This window comes from Pseudophryne corroboree, chromosome 4 (assembly GCF_028390025.1).
Source record: "Pseudophryne corroboree isolate aPseCor3 chromosome 4, aPseCor3.hap2, whole genome shotgun sequence".
Taxonomy (NCBI): Eukaryota; Metazoa; Chordata; class Amphibia; order Anura; family Myobatrachidae; genus Pseudophryne; species Pseudophryne corroboree.
Window position 1 is genome coordinate 707,654,754 of NC_086447.1, and position 19,123 is coordinate 707,673,876.

The following is a 19,123-nucleotide window of genomic DNA, read 5'->3' on the forward strand; positions in this document are numbered from 1 at the left end:
TACCCTATCACCTTCTGTGTACGTTATGTCATATTCCCCAGTCTGTCTGTGAGTCCATTTGTTGTGCATAACAGTTCTGACACCAGTACTTTCCTGCAGGCACTGGTGTACATAACAGTTCTGACACCAGTACTTTCCTGCAGGCACTGGTGTACATAACATATTCAGCAGCCTAATACTCCTGTTGAAATTTTGTGGGAATATGGAGCATACCCCTCAAAATACGTTGCAACAGGTGGTCGATCAGGTGCAGGTCCTGACTCGACAATTTAATGATCTGTCCATTAAAATGCACACCTCCCAGGCTGCTGGCGGAGCTCCCGCAGCAGCAGCACCTGCAGGGGTTAAGGAGCCGAAAGTAAATCTCCCGGATCGTTTTTCTGGAGATCGCTCGCAGTTCTTTTGTTTCAAGGAGAGCTGCAAGCTATACTTCCGGCTTAGGCCTCAGTCTTCTGGGTCGGAGATTCAGCGGGTGGGCATAGTGATTTCCTTGCTACAAGGAGACCCACAGGTCTGGGCATATGGGTTGCAGCCTGACTGTCCGTCGCTTAAAAGTGTTGATGCTTTTTTTACGGCACTGGGCATGTTGTATGATGACCCTGACAAGACGGCCTCAGCCGAGGCTCAGATTTCGATCCTTAAGCAAGGGCGAGGTTTACTGTACGGAGTTTCGGAGGTTGGCCCATGATACCCAGTGGAATGACCCAGCCCTGAGACACCAGTACCGAAGAGGTCTTTCTAACCAGATAAAGGTATATGTACAAGAAGAAAAAGTATGACTCTTGTTTGGGCGCACTCTTATCGTATTATCATTAATGATGGTCAGTAAGAGATAAGTCTATAGTTTTAATGAAGTCGTCTTTAGTTAGTACCCTTCTCCACACATAAAAAACTCAAAACAAAATAAATTCAACATAGCCATGATTATACAATGCGGGAAATATGTCTGGATGAAGAAACTTATTAGATTTCAAGGAGTATATGGAATGTTCAGATCTTATTTATGCCTGGATAAATGCATATAGGAAAAGTAGCTACATCTCAAGCTGCCTCCGTCTGCTGAAGATCTGTACAAACTTGGTTTGTATTAATGCGGCCCTGGTTGGGTTAAATACGCGAGTGGGAGAGCCCACACACTGTTAACAATTCTATTAATTTGCCACTATCATTGGTAGGTAAATAGTCACAATTGGAGATTAAAGAAGTAGTTGGATTAAGTGTAAGTGGTGATACTGCTGTTGGCGTTTTTACTATAGGGAAGAAAAACTTACCTACTTCACCAGGTATTCCCTAGCAGTCGCCTGTCTAGGTACTGACCTGGCCCACCTCCGTTTAGCTTCCAAGATCGAACGAGATTGGGCGTGAACGTAGGGGTATGGTCGTAGGGAGAGCTTGCCCTATATCACCAATGAGAGTGCACCGAAAAAGAAGGAATGGTTCCTTCTTCAGAGAAAGAATGAATGATTGATCAGACTGTATTATGGGATTGGGTAAGTCGTAATAGAAAAATAGGTGTGAATCTGCTGTCCACGTTAGACTGGAGAGACGTGTCCCTGAGAGAACACGTTCTCCAGAATCATGGATGAGAGTTCACAGAAGGAAGAAAAGTGGGAATATGGTAATAGAAAATAGGAAATATTATGAGCACAGTTTATTTGATGCTCTAGGTCTCCTTTTGGTCACCTGTTATGTTTAAGCATCGTAAATTTAGGTGACGGTAAACGGTATCATACAGGTATCACAAAGAAGGAAGAAACAAGACAATGACTGTAATCATATGACCATATACAGACCAATGAGTTCATATAAAAGGTGCCAAATCGCTGGATACGGGGTTACGCGTATTTAGCACATCCTATTAGATATCCTGAAAAACAGGTATGGTAGCCTGAAAAAATCCAAATGGTCATTTATGACAGTGGCAAGGTATATTCCTGTTGGTAACAGTAAATGTTTGTATTATCATATAATAATGAATGAGACTGAAGAGTTGTCACCCATTAAACAGACCCCTTGGTGACACGTCCTAGAGGGGACAGACACACAGAATATGCCTTTGAGGAGCTGCCTGGGGCAAGCTACTTCCTCAATCAAACGAAATCAAAATCAATTCCTGCAATCATAAGTATATGCAGAAATTTAATTCGCATAAAACAAAAAGAATTATGCGGAAAAGAGAAATCAGTCCCTGTAACCATAAATATATACAGAGATATTGTTTGCTTATTGTGCATAGACAAAAAGATTTGTATCTAGCGAATATGCTGTGCTCATTCTCTGGGAGCATAAACTGTGTAAGTAGCAACACTATTATCTGAGATATACAAGAGGCTATGTCACCTGATTATGTCAAAATTTGCTTACATGGGGGGGTGCATGTGTGTGCAGCACAGTCAAATTTGAAAGTATTGAACCACAGCAGAAATATTAAATCAGACAGAGAGGCAGAGAGTGTGACTCAGTATAATCTGCATGACCTGTGGCTGTTTAAAACAACCAACAGGCGATGTGCTCACTGAAAACAAACTTAAGGTGTCAAACAGGCAAAGGTGCCAAAGATAAGATAATTATGGTAACAAATATCACCCATTCAGTTGTTCAGACAGGAGGGATGCCCACTAGAAAAAAAAAAAAAAAAAAAGAAAAAAAAAAGAAAAAAAAAAAAAAAGAAACTCTACGTATACATTTTGCTATCTATACATTCCTATCTATCTCTACAATTTTCTACCTATACATTTATCTATACATTTCCTTTCTCCCTATCTATACATTTTTCTATCTATACATTTCTCCATCTTTCTATCTTTATGTCAATCTATCTACACACTACTTTCTATGTAAACATTTCTATAACTATACATTTCTCTATACATTTCACTATCTATCTATACATTTCTCTAACTCTACATTTCTCTTATACTTTATGTATACAATTTTTTTTTTTCTAGTGGGCATCCCTCCTGTCTGAACAACTGAATGGGTGATATTTGTTACCATAATTATCTTATCTTTGGCACCTTTGCCTGTTTGACACCTTAAGTTTGTTTTCAGTGAGCACATCGCCTGTTGGTTGTTTTAAACAGCCACAGGTCATGCAGATTATACTGAGTCACACTCTCTGCCTCTCTGTCTGATTTAATATTTCTGCTGTGGTTCAATACTTTCAAATTTGACTGTGCTGCACACACATGCACCCCCCCATGTAAGCAAATTTTGACATAATTAGGTGACATAGCCTCTTGTATATCTCAGATAATAGTGTTGCTACTTACACAGTTTATGCTCCCAGAGAATGAGCACAGCATATTCGCTAGATACAAATCTTTTTGTCTATGCACAATAAGCAAACAATATCTCTGTATATATTTATGGTTACAGGGACTGATTTCTCTTTTCCGCATAATTCTTTTTGTTTTATGCGAATTAAATTACTGCATATACTTATGATTGCAGGAATTGATTTTGATTTCGTTTGATTGAGGAAGTAGCTTGCCCCAGGCAGCTCCTCAAAGGCATATTCTGTGTGTCTGTCCCCTCTAGGACGTGTCACCAAGGGGTCAGTTTAATGGGTGACAACTCTTCAGTCTCATTCATTATTATATGATAATACAAACATTTACTGTTACCAACAGGAATATACTTTGCCACTGTCATAAATGACCATTTGGATTTTTTCAGGCTACCATACCTGTTTTTCAGGATATCTAATAGGATGTGCTAAATACGCGTAACCCCGTATCCAGCGATTTGGCACCTTTTATATGAACTCATTGGTCTGTATATGGTCATATGATTACAGTCATTGTCTTGTTTCTTCCTTCTTTGTGATACCTGTATGATACCGTTTACCGTCACCTAAATTTACGATGCTTAAACATAACAGGTGACCAAAAGGAGACCTAGAGCATCAAATAAACTGTGCTCATAATATTTCCTATTTTCTATTACCATATTCCCACTTTTCTTCCTTCTGTGAACTCTCATCCATGATTCTGGAGAACGTGTTCTCTCAGGGACACGTCTCTCCAGTCTAACGTGGACAGCAGATTCACACCTATTTTTCTATTACGACTTACCCAATCCCATAATACAGTCTGATCAATCATTCATTCTTTCTCTGAAGAAGGAACCATTCCTTCTTTTTCGGTGCACTCTCATTGGTGATATAGGGCAAGCTCTCCCTACGACCATACCCCTACGTTCACGCCCAATCTCGTCCGATCTTGGAAGCTAAACGGAGGTGGGCCAGGTCAGTACCTAGACAGGCGACTGCTAGGGAATACCTGGTGAAGTAGGTAAGTTTTTCTTCCCTATAGTAAAAACGCCAACAGCAGTATCACCACTTACACTTAATCCAACTACTTCTTTAATCTCCAATTGTGACTATTTACCTACCAATGATAGTGGCAAATTAATAGAATTGTTAACAGTGTGTGGGCTCTCCCACTCGCGTATTTAACCCAACCAGGGCCGCATTAATACAAACCAAGTTTGTACAGATCTTCAGCAGACGGAGGCAGCTTGAGATGTAGCTACTTTTCCTATATGCATTTATCCAGGCATAAATAAGATCTGAACATTCCATATACTCCTTGAAATCTAATAAGTTTCTTCATCCAGACATATTTCCCGCATTGTATAATCATGGCTATGTTGAATTTATTTTGTTTTGAGTTTTTTATGTGTGGAGAAGGGTACTAACTAAAGACGACTTCATTAAAACTATAGACTTATCTCTTACTGACCATCATTAATGATAATACGATAAGAGTGCGCCCAAACAAGAGTCATACTTTTTCTTCTTGTACATATACTTTTGCCTATTTATGACTCCGGGCGCACCACCACACGGACAGACAGGAATTTCCAAATAGTATTGTCCATTTCTGGTTTTCAGAATATTCACTGTGTAATTTTGAATCTAGGTCTGTGCAGGATCCAAAACCTTTTGTTTCTTCACTAACCAGATAAAGGACCAACTGGTACAATATCCCTTGCCTGATAGCTTGGATCAGCTCATGCAGTTATCCATCCGGGTGGATAGACGGCTGAGAGAGCGTAGGCTTGAAAGGGAGACTGAGATTTCCTTCCTTCCCAAGGGAACCTCTGACTCTGAGGAATTTTCCGAGGAGCCTATGCAGATTGGGGCTACCTGCCTCTCCTCGCGTGAGAAGATGCGGAGGAGACAGCAGGGGTTGTGTTTGTACTGTGGGAATAAAGGTCATGTGGTAGTATCATGCCCAGAAAAGCCAGAAAACTTCAGGGCCTGAGGGTGATGGGAAATATCCTGTCAGGCCAGAAGTCAGAATTTCCCAAGAAGACTTTTATCATTCCGGTGACCTTGAAGATCCTCGGTCAAACTGTCAAGACTGAGGCCTTTGTGGACAGTGGGGCCGACGGGGTTTTTATGGACCGCCAATTCGCCCTGAAACACTCTGTTCCCTTAGTACCCTTGGCATCGGAAATTGAGATTTGTGGGTTAAACGGGGAACCATTATCCCAAGGTAAAATTACCTCTTGCACTAGCCAGATTTCTTTGTTTATTGGAGCCACACACTCTGAAAAATTGTCCTTTTATGTGACTGTCTGTACTTTTGCCCCATTGGTGTTGGGGTTACCCTGGTTAAGGGCCCACAATCCTCAATTTGACTGGGTCTCTGGGGAGATTCTTAGTTGGGGTACTGATTGTTTCAGGAGTTGCTTGAGCCTTCCAGTCAGGCTCTCGCAGCTAAGTTTGCCAGGATTGCCAGGGTGTTATGCAGATTTTGCGGACGTGTTCTCCAAAAAAGTTGCAGAGGTACTACCTCCCCATCGCCCCTATGACTGTGCCATTGATTTGTTGCCAAATGCTAAGCTTCCCAAGAGCAGGTTGTACTCCCTGTCACGTCCTGAGACTCAGGCTATGGCAGAGTACATTCAGGAGAACTTGGCTAAGGGATTTATCAGACCTTCACAGTCTCCAGTTGGGTCGGGGTTCTTCTTCGTGGGTAAAAAGGATGGTTCGTTGCGACCCTGCATCGACTTCAGGGAATTGAACCGTATCACGATTAAAAACTCATACCCACTGCCTCTCATTTCGGTCTTGTTTGACCAGCTTCGTACTGCCACCATTTTTTCTAAGATTGACCTATGCGGTGCGTACAATCTAATCCGAATAAGAGAGGGGGATGAATGGAAGACTGCCTTTAATACCCACTCAGGGCATTATGAATATTTGGTGATGCCTTTTGGGCTCTGTAATGCCCCGGCAGTCTTCCAGGATTTCATGAATGATGTGCTCAGGGAATATTTGGATAGATTCTTAGTTGTATACTTAGATGACATCCTAATCTTCTCCCATTCCCTGGAGGAACATCGGAAGCATGTACGCTTAGTCCTCCAGAAACTCAGAGACCACCGGCTTGGGGCGAAGCTGGAGAAGTGCGAATTTGAAGTTCAGCAAATCGCATTTCTAGGATATATTATCTCCCCAGAAGGTTTCCAAATGGAGGGTTCCAAGGTACAGGCAGTCCTGGATTGGGTGCAACCCACTAGTTTGAAGGCGCTTCAGCGTTTCCTGGGCTTTGCGAATTTTTATAGACGATTTATCGCTGGATTTTCGTCTATAGTGGCGCCCTTGGTGGCACTCACTAAGAAAGGGGCGGATGTTGCTCACTGGTCTTGTGAGGCTAAAGCGGCTTTTGCCCGTCTCAAAAGGGCATTTGTTTCGGCCAAGGTGCTGCGACACCCAGATCCAGAGCGTCCTTTTGTGGTGGAGGTGGATGCCTCTGAGATGGGTATTGGGGCAGTGCTTTCTCAGATGGGAGTGTCTGATAATCGCCTTCATCCCTGTGCTTACTTTTCCCGTAAATTTTCGCCTGCCGAGATGAATTATGACGTGGGTAATCGGGAATTGTTGGCTATTAAGGATGCACTCGAGGAGTGGAGACACTGGCTTGAGGGGGCTAAGTTTGTGGTCTCAATTCTCACTGACCATAAGAATCTGGCATATTTAGAGTCAGCGAAGCGTCTCAATGCCAGGCAGGCACGATGGGCTTTGTTTTTTGCTCGCTTTAATTTTTTGATAACATATCGCCCTGGGTCAAAAAACATCAAGGCTGATGCGCTCTCGCTGAGTTTTGCTCCAATCCAGGAGACCACCGAGGAGCCGTTGCCCATTGTTTCCCCATCATGTATTAAAGTGGGCATTACCCAGGACCTCTTATCATTAGTCCTTAGAGCACAGGAGCAGGCTCCTCCAGACGTTCCGGTAGGTCTTTTGTTTGTGCCTCCTAGGTTAAGACAGCGAGTGTTCCTGGAATTCCATGCCAAGAAGTCGGCAGGTCACCCGGGTATTGCCAGAACTCGGGAGTTGCTATCTAGGGCGGTGTGGTGGCCCTCGGTGGCTAAAGATGTGGATCAGTGGGTTCGGGCATGTGACATCTGTGCCCGAAATAAGACTCCTAGAGGGGTTCCTGTTGGCCCATTACATCCACTCTCTATCCCATCTAAGCCATGGACCACATTTCAATGGATTTTGTGGTGGACTTGCCCAAATCCTCGGGGATGACAGCCATCTGGGTTGTCGTTGACAGGTTTTCGAAGATGGCGCACTTCGTTCCACTGGTTGGGCTGCCATCGGCCAGACGCCTGTCTGAATTATTTATGCTGCATGTTGTGCGTCTCCACGGGTTGCCACTTGATGTGGTCTCTTACCGCGGATCCCAGTTTGTGGCCAAATTCTGGAGGGCATTTTGTTCCGATCTCCAGATTTCTGTCAGCTTGTCGTCAGGCTACCATCCGCAGTCTAATGGGCAGACTGAAAGGGTGAACCAGTCCTTGGAGCAGTTCCTCAGGTGTTATGTCTCCAAGTGTCAGACTGACTGGGTTGCTCATCTGTCCATGGCGGAGTTTGCCTATAACAACGCGGCTCACTCTGCTACAGGGATCTCTCCCTTCCTTTGTGTGTATGGGCATCATCCTAAGGCCAATTCTTTTGACCCCCTGGACTCCACGCCTGGTGGTTCCTCTGTGGTTTCGGTCCTTAGAGGTATTTGGCGGAAAGTGAAGAAAGCCCTTGTGTCTGTGTCATTAGTGACCAAAAGGGTTTTTGATAAGCGGAAAAGACCCTGCAGCTTCAAATTAGGAGACTTCGTCTGGTTGTCTACCAAGAATTTGAAGTTGAGACAGCCATCTCATAAGTTAGGCCCCCGGTTCATCGGCCCTTATAAGATCACCAGGGTTATCAATCCGGTGGCATTTCAGTTAGATCTGCCCCGTTCTTTGGGTATCAATAAAACATTTCATTGTTCCCTTCTAAAACGGGCGATTAGGAATACTTCTTCCAGTGGAAGACCTTCCCCTCTTCTGATACGTGGCCAGAGGGAGTTTGTTGTTGAAAGGATTCTTGACTCCAAGGTGGTTCGGGGTCGGCTGTCAATTTTGGTGCACTGGAAGGGGTATGGCCCGGAGGATGCGGTCGTGGGTGCGCAGTTGTGATCTTCATGCCCCCAGACTGATACGCTCTTTCTTCTCGCAGTTCCCCGATAAACCCGGTGGTAGGGGTTCTTTGACCCCTCGTCAGAGGGGGGGTACTGTTAGGGTCTCCTGCCCTGTGCTGCCACGTCGTCATGGCAACCGGGAGACAAGTACTAGCGGAGTAACCTGAGCGCAGCTGATACTCCGGTTCGGGTCTTTTGCTGTGCAGTGGTTATAGGCTCTGTGCACGGCAGGGGATCCGGTGCTGGTTTTTGTACTCACAGTCTGTGAGGTCTGAGTGGGGCGTGGACAGCACCTGCTTTATAAGGCCTCTTTCCAGGTTAAGCAGATGCTGCTGAATCTTTGTTGGTTAGTCAGTTCCTAAAAGTTAGCCAGTACTGTGTAGCTTTGTATTTGTTTGTTGCTTACTGCAAATAGGCCTGGGGATTTGGTATTACACTCTGCCAATCCAGACCTAGCAGTAAGACTGGAGTCAGTCGTTTAGCTTGCTGGGGTTCTGTTACTACTCTGTGAACTTAGCAAGTTTGCGGCTGTATTCTAAGACTTGCCTGTCTAATCCTGTCTCACTGTGCTAGGTGTCAGGGGTCAGTTTAGTGGCAGTAAACTGAACCAGTGCACTGCAAGTGAGAATTAGGATTGTGGAGACTCTCCTTGTGTCTATCATTCCATCTCTGACCAAGGAGTTTACTGCCACACCCGTTGGTAACCCTTTAGGGTTTTGCTGTTGCCCTTAGCAACAGCATTTCGGGTTCTCTACGTATTAAAACACAACATCTTGCTTTTCCCATCTGAGCATTTCTAATACAAGGGAGATACCCAGTTCCTTAGCCTCTGGGCTTCTCTGTTCACTTTGTGTGTATTTTGTTACCCTATCACCTTCTGTGTACGTTATGTCATATTCCCCAGTCTGTCTGTGAGTCCATTTGTTGTGCATAACAGTTCTGACACCAGTACTTTCCTGCAGGCACTGGTGTACATAACAGTTCTGACACCAGTACTTTCCTGCAGGCACTGGTATACATAACACTACCTCTGTGTCGGCAGTGCTCGTCCATAATTGTATACCTACCTGTGGTGGGTTTTTTTTTTCTATCTTCTTCATACTAGTAGTTTAGGAGTCTGCTGCTGACAGTGTCCAGCAGGTCCGTCATTATATAATATATACCTGTCCTGCAGTAGATATATATATATATTTTTTATATCATTATCATCCAGTCTATACTAGCAGACGCAGTACGGTAGTCCACGGCTGTAGCTACCTCTGTGTCGGCAGTGCTCGTCCATAATTGTATACCTACCTGTGGTGGGTTTTTTTTCTATCTTCTTCATACTAGTAGTTTAGGAGTCTGCTGCTGACAGTGTCCAGCAGGTCCGTCATTATATAATATATACCTGTCCTGCAGTAGTGATATATATATATTTTTTATATCATTATCATCCAGTCTATACTAGCAGACGCAGTACGGTAGTCCACGGCTGTAGCTACCTCTGTGTCGGCAGTCACTCGTCATCCATAAGTATACTAGTATCCATCCATCTCCATTGTTTACCTGAGGTGCCTTTTAGTTGTGCCTATTAAAATATGGAGAACAAAAATGTTGAGGTTCCAAAAATAGGGAAAGATCAAGATCGACTTCCACCTCGTGCTGAAGCTGCTGCCACTAGTCATGGCCGAGACGATGAAATGCCATCAACGTCGTCTGCCAAGGCCGATGCCCAATGTCATAGTACAGAGCATGTAAAATCCAAAACACCAAATATCAGTAAAAAAAGGACTCAAAAATCTAAAATAAAATCGTCGGAGGAGAAGCGTAAACTTGCCAATATGCCATTTACCACACGGAGTGGCAAGGAACGGCTGAGGCCCTGGCCTATGTTCATGGCTAGTGGTACAGCTTCACATGAGGATGGAAAAATGAAAAGACTTAAGCTGGCAAAAGCACAGCAAAGAACTGTGCATTCTTCGAAATCACAAATCCACAAGGAGAGTCCAATTGTGTCGGTTGCGATGCCTGACCTTCCCAACACTGGACGTGAAGAGCATGCACCTTCCACCATTTGCACGCCCCCTGCAAGTGCTGGAAGGAGCACCCGCAGTCCAGTTCCTGATAGTCAGATTGAAGATGTCAGTGTTGAAGTACACCAGGATGAGGAGGATATGGGTGTTGCTGGCGCTGGGGAGGAAATTGACCAGGAGGATTCTGATGGTGAGGTGGTTTGTTTAAGTCAGGCACCCGGGGAGACACCTGTTGTCCGTGGGAGGAATATGGCCATTGACATGCCTGGTGAAAATACCAAAAAAATCAGCTCTTCGGTGTGGAAGTATTTCAACAGAAATGCGGACAACATTTGTCAAGCCGTGTGTTGCCTTTGTCAAGCTGTAATAAGTAGGGGTAAGGACGTTAACCACCTCGGAACATCCTCCCTTATACGTCACCTGCAGCGCATTCATCATAAGTCAGTGACAAGTTCAAAAACTTTGGGCGACAGTGGAAGCAGTCCACTGACCAGTAAATCCCTTCCTCTTGTAACCAAGCTCACGCAAACCACCCCACCAACTCCCTCAGTGTCAATTTCCTCCTTCCCCAGGAATGCCAATAGTCCTGCAGGCCATGTCACTGGCAATTCTGACGAGTCCTCTCCTGCCTGGGATTCCTCCGATGCATCCTTGCGTGTAACGCCTACTGCTGCTGGCGCTGCTGTTGTTGCTGCTGGGAGTCGATGGTCATCCCAGAGGGGAAGTCGTAAGACCACTTTTACTACTTCCACCAAGCAATTGACTGTCCAACAGTCCTTTGCGAGGAAGATGAAATATCACGGCAGTCATCCTGCTGCAAAGCGGATAACTGAGGCCTTGGCATCCTGGGCGGTGAGAAACGTGGTTCCGGTATCCATCATTACTGCAGAGCCAACTATAGACTTGTTTGAGGTACTGTGTCCCCGGTACCAAATACCATCTAGGTTCCATTTCTCTAGGCAGGCGATACCGAAAATGTACACAGACCTCAGAAAAAGACTCACCAGTGTCCTAAAAAATGCAGTTGTACCCAATGTCCACTTAACCACGGACATGTGGACAAGTGGAGCAGGGCAGACTCAGGACTATATGACTGTGACAGCCCACTGGGTAGATGTATGGACTCCCGCCGCAAGAACAGCAGCGGCGGCACCAGTAGCAGCATCTCGCAAACGGCAACTCTTTCCTAGGCAGGCTACGCTTTGTATCACCGCTTTCCAGAATACGCACACAGCTGAAAACCTCTTACGGCAACTGAGGAAGATCATCGCAGAATGGCTTACCCCAATTGGACTCTCCTGTGGATTTGTGGCATCGGACAACGCCAGCAATATTGTGTGTGCATTAAATATGGGCAAATTCCAGCACGTCCCATGTTTTGCACATACCTTGAATTTGGTGGTGCAGAATTATTTAAAAAACGAGAGGGGCGTGCAAGAGATGCTGTTGGTGGCCAGAAGAATTGCGGGACACTTTCGGCGTACAGGCACCACGTACAGAAGACTGGAGCAACACCAAAAATGCCTGAACCTGCCCTGCCATCATCTGAAGCAAGAAGTGGTAACGAGGTGGAATTCAACCCTCTATATGCTTCAGAGGTTGGAAGAGCAGCAAAAGGCCATTCAAGCCTATACAACTGAGCACGATATAGGAGGTGGAATGCACCTGACTCAAGCGCAGTGGAGAGTGATTTCAACGTTGTGCAAGGTTCTGCAACCTTTTGAACTTGCCACACGTGAAGTCAGTTCAGACACTGCCAGCCTGAGTCAGGTCATTCCCCTCATCAGGCTTTTGCAGAAGAAGCTGGAGACATTGAAGGAGGAGCTAACACATAGCGATTCCGCTAGGCATGTGGGACTTGTGGATGGAGCCCTTAATTTGCTTAACAAGGATTCACGGGTGGTCAATCTGTTGAAATCAGAGCACTACATTTTGGCCACCGTGCTCGATCCTAGATTTAAAACCTACCTTGGATCTCTCTTTCCGGCAGACACAAGTCTGCAGGTGTTCAAAGAACTGCTGGTGAGAAAATTGTCAAGTCAAGCGGAACGCGACCTGTCAACATCTCCTCCTTCACATTCTCCCGCAACTGGGGGTGCGAGGAAAAGGCTCAGAATTCCGAGCCCACCCGCTGGCGGTGATGCAGGGCAGTCTGGAGCGACTGCTGATGCTGACATCTGGTCCGGACTGAAGGACCTGACAACGATTACGGACATGTCGTCTACTGTCACTGCATATAATTCTCTCCCCATTGAAAGAATGGTGGAGGATTATATGAGTGACCGCATCCAAGTAGGCACGTCAGACAGTCCGTACGTATACTGGCAGGAAAAAGAGGCAATTTGGAGGCCCTTGCACAAACTGGCTTTATTCTACCTAAGTTGCCCTCCCACAAGTGTGTACTCCGAAAGAGTGTTTAGTGCCGCCGCTCACCTTGTCAGCAATCGGCGTACGAGGTTACTTCCAGAAAATGTGGAGAAGATGATGTTCATTAAAATGAATTATAATCAATTCCTCCATGGAGACATTCACCAGCAGCAATTGCCTCCACAAAGTACACAGGGAGCTGTGATGGTGGATTCCAGTGGGGACGAATTGATAATCTGTGAGGAGGGGGATGTACACGGTGGTGAATCGGAGGATGATGATGAGGTGGACATCTTGCCTCTGTAGAGCCAGTTTGTGCAAGGAGAGATTAATTGCTTCTTTTTTGGTGGGGGTCCAAACCAACCCGTCATTTCAGTCACAGTCGTGTGGCAGACCCTATCACTGAAATGATGGGTTGGTTAAAGTGTGCATGTCCTGTTTATACAACATAAGGGTGGGTGGGAGGGCCCAAGGACAATTCCATCTTGCACCTCTTTTTTCTTTCATTTTTCTTTGCGTCATGTGCTGTTTGGGGAGTGTTTTTTGGAAGGGCCAGCCTGCGTGACACTGCAGTGCCACTCCTAGATGGGCCAGGTGTTTGTGTCGGCCACTAGGGTCGCTTAGCTTACTCACACAGCTACCTCATTGCGCCTCTTTTTTTCTTTGCGTCATGTGCTGTTTGGGGAGTATTTTTTGGAAGGGCCATCCTGCCTGACACTGCAGTGCCACTCCTAGATGGGCCAGGTGTTTGTGTCGGCCACTTGGGTCGCTGAGCTTAGTCACACAGCTACCTCATTGCGCCTCTTTTTTTCTTTGCGTCATGTGCTGTTTGGGGAGTGTTTTTTTGAAGTGCCATCCTGCGTGACACTGCAGTGCCACTCCTAGATGGGCCAGGTGTTTGTGTCGGCCACTAGGGTCGCTTAGCTTACTCACACAGCTACCTCATTGCGCCTCTTTTTTTCTTTGCGTCATGTGCTGTTTGGGGAGTGTTTTTTTTTTTGAAGGGCCATCCTGCGTGACACTGCAGTGCCACTCCTAGATGGGCCAGGTGTTTGTGTCGGCCACTAGGGTCGCTGAGCTTACTCACACAGCTACCTCATTGCGCCTCTTTTTTTCTTTGCGTCATCTGCTGTTTGGGGAGTGTTTTTTGGAAGGGCCATCCTGCCTGACACTGCAGTGCCACTCCTAGATGGGCCAGGTGTTTGTGTCGGCCACTAGGGTCGCTGAGCTTAGTCACACAGCTACCTCATTGCGCCTCTTTTTTTTCTTCTTTGCGTCATGTGCTGTTTGGGGAGTATTTTTTGGAAGGGCCATCCTGCCTGACACTGCAGTGCCACTCCTAGATGGGCCAGGTGTTTGTGTCGGCCACTTGGGTCGCTGAGCTTAGTCACACAGTTACCTCATTGCGCCTCTTTTTTTCTTTGCGTTATGTGCTGTTTGGGGAGTGTTTTTTGGAAGGGCCATCCTGCGTGACACTGCAGTGCCACTCCTAGACGGGCCAGGTGTTTGTGTCGGCCACTTGGGTCGCTGAGCTTAGTCATCCAGCGACCTCGGTGCAAATTTTAGGACTACAAATAATATTGTGAGGTGTGAGGTGTTCAGAATAGACTGAAAATGAGTGGAAATTATGGTTATTGAGGTTAATAATACTTTGGGATCAAAATGACCCCCAAATTCTATGATTTAAGCTGTTTTTTAGGGTTTTTTGAAAAAAACACCCGAATCCAAAACACACCCGAATCCGACAAAAAAAAATCGGTGAGGTTTTGCCAAAACGCGTTCGAACCCAAAACACGGCCGCGGAACCGAACCCAAAACCAAAACACAAAACCCGAAAAATTTACGGTGCACATCTCTATATATTACTGTATATCAGTAGTAGTACAGAGTGGTGTAATTGTGACACATGTGTGTCCTGACAAGCAGTATAGAAGCGATAGAAATGTATGTATAATATTACTGTATATCAGTACAGAGCGGTGTAACTGTGACACATGTGTCCTGACAAGCAGTATAGAAGCTATATAAAAATATATATAATATTACTGTATATCAGTACAGAGCGGTGTACCTGTGACCCATGTGTCCTGACAAGCAGTATAGAAGCTATATAAAAATTAGTGATGAGCGGATTCGGTTTTACTTGGTTTTACTCGGTTCTCAAAACCGAATCTTATTGGCTCACTGATGTCACGTGGTTTGGATAGCCAATAAGATTCGGTTTTGAGAACCGAGTAAAACCGAGTAAAACCGAATCCGCTCATCACTAATAAAAATATATATAATATTACTGTATATCAGTACAGAGCGGTGTAACTATGACACATGTGTCCTGACAAGCAGTATAGAAGCTATAGAAAAGTATATATATTATTGTATATATCAGTACAGAGCTGTGTAACTGTGACCCATGTGTGTCCTGACAAGCAGTATAGAAGCTATAGAAAAGTATATAGTATATACTGGTGGTCCCCAGTCCCCACAAAGCAGCACACTGATCAGATATTTGCAGCACACTGAGCACAGATATGAAGCGTTTTCAGGCGCATTCTGGTTAACCGAACAAGGCGGGAGGATCCGAGGCTGCCTCGGAACCGTGTAAAATAGGTTAAGTTCAGGGGGGGTTCGGATCCCGAGGAACCGAACCCGCTCATCTCTATTCTATATTATGGTGATTCACAGATTCTGTTTACATTTTTATAATGATACAAATGCTATGAAATAGTGCATAACATACAGTACTTTTTGCAGGACTATACAGTAAAACCACAAAAAGTAGAATTATAATTTTTTTTCTTATTGTTGAGGCAAATTCTTTCCACAGTCATATTTCTGAATCTCAGTTTGTTTTTGTAATTTACAGTTCTATTTTGTGTATTAGATTTTATCAGTTTTGTTATGTATTAGCTTTTATCAGTTTTTCTGAGCATTGTATACTGCATTATACCGTTAACTCAAATTAAAAAAAACTTTAAAAACTGTAACCTACTGCATCTCTACAGAGTTTCTTATCATATTTTGGGTGTTCTCCAAATATCCATGGTCAATGAATACTGGTAATTGTGTTGCCGGGGGCTATCCTATTAGCCCCAATGCGGCGCGATCCTCCCCCAAATGCCAGCACTTATCGTGGATTATGGTTTCGGAGCCTCATACTGTTCCTTTGGTCTGAGTTAAAGATTTATGAGCAATATCCTTAGGATCAGTTAGTGAGGTTGGTGTAATAAACACAGCATTAAATAAAAAGCCAATAGTGAAGTGGCTACAAAGATCAAACATAAACAAGATAAATTTCTCAGCAATCAGGCGAATGTACGTAAGGTTGACACCATAATGTAGCCATCAGAATTTTGACATGGTTCAAACTGTCAATAGGCACTAGCTTGACATCCTCAAACTGTGTACAAGTACATAATGTTGACATTTGAAATGTTGTCATGTGAAATGTTGATAGTTTCAGGAGTCAGACAGGGTTAAGTGCCACCAGGAGGGTTAAGCTGTGGGAGCAGGTTAGGGTTTGGCCCTAGAGGGAGAGTTAGGGGTATCGAGTACGGTTAGGGATAGGAGGAGAAATACACATTGGCATGCAGCAGCATCGGAGGTCCACGATGGATGTGACTATGATATGTCTGCTGGGCTCTGGAAAATGATGCTGGAGATGCCCTTGCCACTGGAAGAAGGGAAGAATCCACTAGATCATGGGGATGGTTTATTGACAGTTCATCATGTGTAGACATGATGAATGTGGATATGGTCCCTGTCAACATGCTGAGCATGCCGACATTGATGCACATCAACAGATCAATCCTATCAACATTTTCATGTAGACCTGTTGACCTATCATACCACAATGGTCAAGCAGTAGTTAATGCTTAAACTGATATAATTACTGGTATGAAACTCTTCTTTTTTTGCAACCCACAGATTTACTAAGGCCAAAACTGCCTCAAAGCCACAGATAATCTACATTTTACAATGAAATAATGATGCAACATCATTGAAAAAAAATAGAATTGAATAGGAATTTATGATTTATCAAGTGAAGGTTTTGAAACCTTCTGTAAAACTGATGGCAAACCTGACCAAAAAAAACATAGGTGTAATTTCTAAATTAACAGGTAAACATACAGTATTGATTTTTACAATAAAGGTCAATTGACCAGAATGCCATGCAATTGTCAGGTCTGGACTTTTTCGGCAGCAATGGGTTCGATTTTGGGAGTTAGCACCTGCTACATCATTAACAATTGTCCCTTCCATTGCTGATTATACAGCTGACAAGGAAGAACTCATCAGTTATGACAGATGTTCATAGCTATCTGGCAATGTGGCATCATCGAGAGTATTTTTTACATCACTGGAGCTCTGCAGGTAAATCACTGTATTGCAATATGCTATCTTCCATGTGAAGCCTGTTTGCTGTGGGAAGTCTAGGACCTTTGTAGCCCATCAACTTTTCTGCATATTTTTCCTCAGATTATGCAGCCACAAAGGCATTAATAGCAGCAATTTACCAAAAAAGAAATGAACAAACTGACTTTACAGTGACATTTCAAAATGTGGAAGTGCAGCTATGTAGGGATCAGTACGTAATCCCGCTGGACGGGATCCCGGCGGTCGAAATACCGACACCGGAATCCCAACCACACAATTCCGACAGGGGTGGCGAGCGGAAAGCAGCCCCTTGCGGGCTCGCTTCGCTCGCCACGCTGCGGGCACGGTGCCTCGCTACACTCGGCACACTATTATATTCTCCCTCTATGGGTGTCGTGGACACCCACGGAGGGAGAATATGTCGGGATTGTGGCGGTCGGGATTGTGGCGGTCGGGATTCCGGCGTCAGTATTTCGACCGCCGGGATCCCGTCCAGCGGGATGTTGACCGCATCCCGCTATGTATGTGCAGGGTGGATATATATACATTTTTGTCAAAATAATTAGATTTATGGTGGTGTATTTCTGCACATTGATTAATAACTCATCTCTGCTTTCTTCTGTTTTTAATTTTTGAAGATGTAAAAAAAATAGTTGTAGAATTTTGCTAATTTCAATCTTTGAATTAAATTTCAATAAAATGCACAGTAGAGCTGTTACTAAGATAAATTCTTAAAATACCCACTACAAGATATGCAATTTAACTCATCACATTAACAAAGGAATAAATAAAATAATCCTTGTGTTAGGATCTCCTGCTCTGTGCTGCCACGTCGACATGGCAACCGGGAGACAAGTGCTAGCGGAGTAACCTGAGCGTAGCTGATACTCCGGTTCGGGTCTTTTGCTGTGCAGTGGTTACAGGCTCTGTGCACGGCAGGGGATCCGGTGCTGGTTTTTGTGCTCACAGTCTGTGAGGTCTGAGTGGGGCGTGGACAGCACCTGCTATATAAACCCTCTTCTCAGGTTAGGCAGATGCTGCTGAATCTTTGTTGGTTAGTCAGTTCCTGGAAGCTAGCTAGTACTGTGTAAACTTTGTAATTGTTTGTTGCTTACTGCAAATAGGCCTTGGGATTTGGTATTACACTCTGCCAATCCAGACCTAGCAGTAAGACTGGAGTCAGTTGTTTAACCTGCTGGGGTTCTTTTGCTACTCTGTGAACCTAGCAAGTTTGCGGCTGTATTCTCAGACTTGCCTGCCAAAATCCTTTCTCACTGTGCAAGGTGTTCAGGTGTCAGTTTAGTGGCATTAAACTGAACCAGTGCACTGCAAGTGAGGACTAGGATTGTGGAGACTCTCCTTGTGTCTATTATTCCATCTCTGACCAAGGAGTTTACTGCCACACCCGTTGGTAACCCTTTAGGGTTTTGCTGTTGCCCTTAGCAACAGCATTTTGGGTTCTCTACGTATTAAATCACAACATCTCGCTTCTTTCCATCTGAGCATTCCTAATACTAGGGAGACACCCAGTTTCTTAGCCTTTGGGCTTCTCTGTTCACTTTGTGTTTATTTTGTTACCCTATCACCTTCTGTGTATGCAATGTCATATTCCCCAGTCTGTCTGTGAGTTCATTTGTTTTGCATCCCTCTCCGTTCAGACACCAGTACATTCCTGCTGGCACTGGTGTGCATAACATATTCAGCAGCCCAATACTCCTGTTGAAATTTTGTGGGAATATGGAGCATACCCCTCAAAATACTTTGCAACAGGTGGTCGATCAGGTGCAGGTCCTGACTCGACAATTTAATGATTTGTCCATTAAAATGCACACCTCGCAGGCCGCTGGCGGAGCTCCCGCAGCAGCAGTACCTTCAGGGGTTAAGGAG

General features: G+C 44.7%; 1 protein-coding gene and 2 pseudogenes across 1 annotated transcript in view; 1 reads left to right on the forward strand and 2 right to left on the reverse strand.

The window, feature by feature from the left end:
* Nucleotides 1-1,268: 1,268 nt before the first annotated feature.
* Nucleotides 1,269-1,387, reverse strand: LOC134912616 (5S ribosomal RNA; annotated as a pseudogene).
* A 2,792-nt stretch (nt 1,388-4,179) lies between these two features.
* LOC134912499 (5S ribosomal RNA) lies at nt 4,180-4,298 on the forward strand (annotated as a pseudogene).
* Nucleotides 4,299-16,012: 11,714 nt separating this feature from the next.
* Nucleotides 16,013-19,123, reverse strand: part of LOC134910984 (proton-coupled folate transporter-like) — a 668,553-nt gene continuing 665,442 nt past the window's right edge. The window contains exon 12 of the mRNA XM_063919378.1: nt 16,013-16,124. Within this exon, the coding sequence (XP_063775448.1) occupies nt 16,013-16,124 (112 nt within the window). The remainder of the gene's footprint in view (nt 16,125-19,123) is intronic.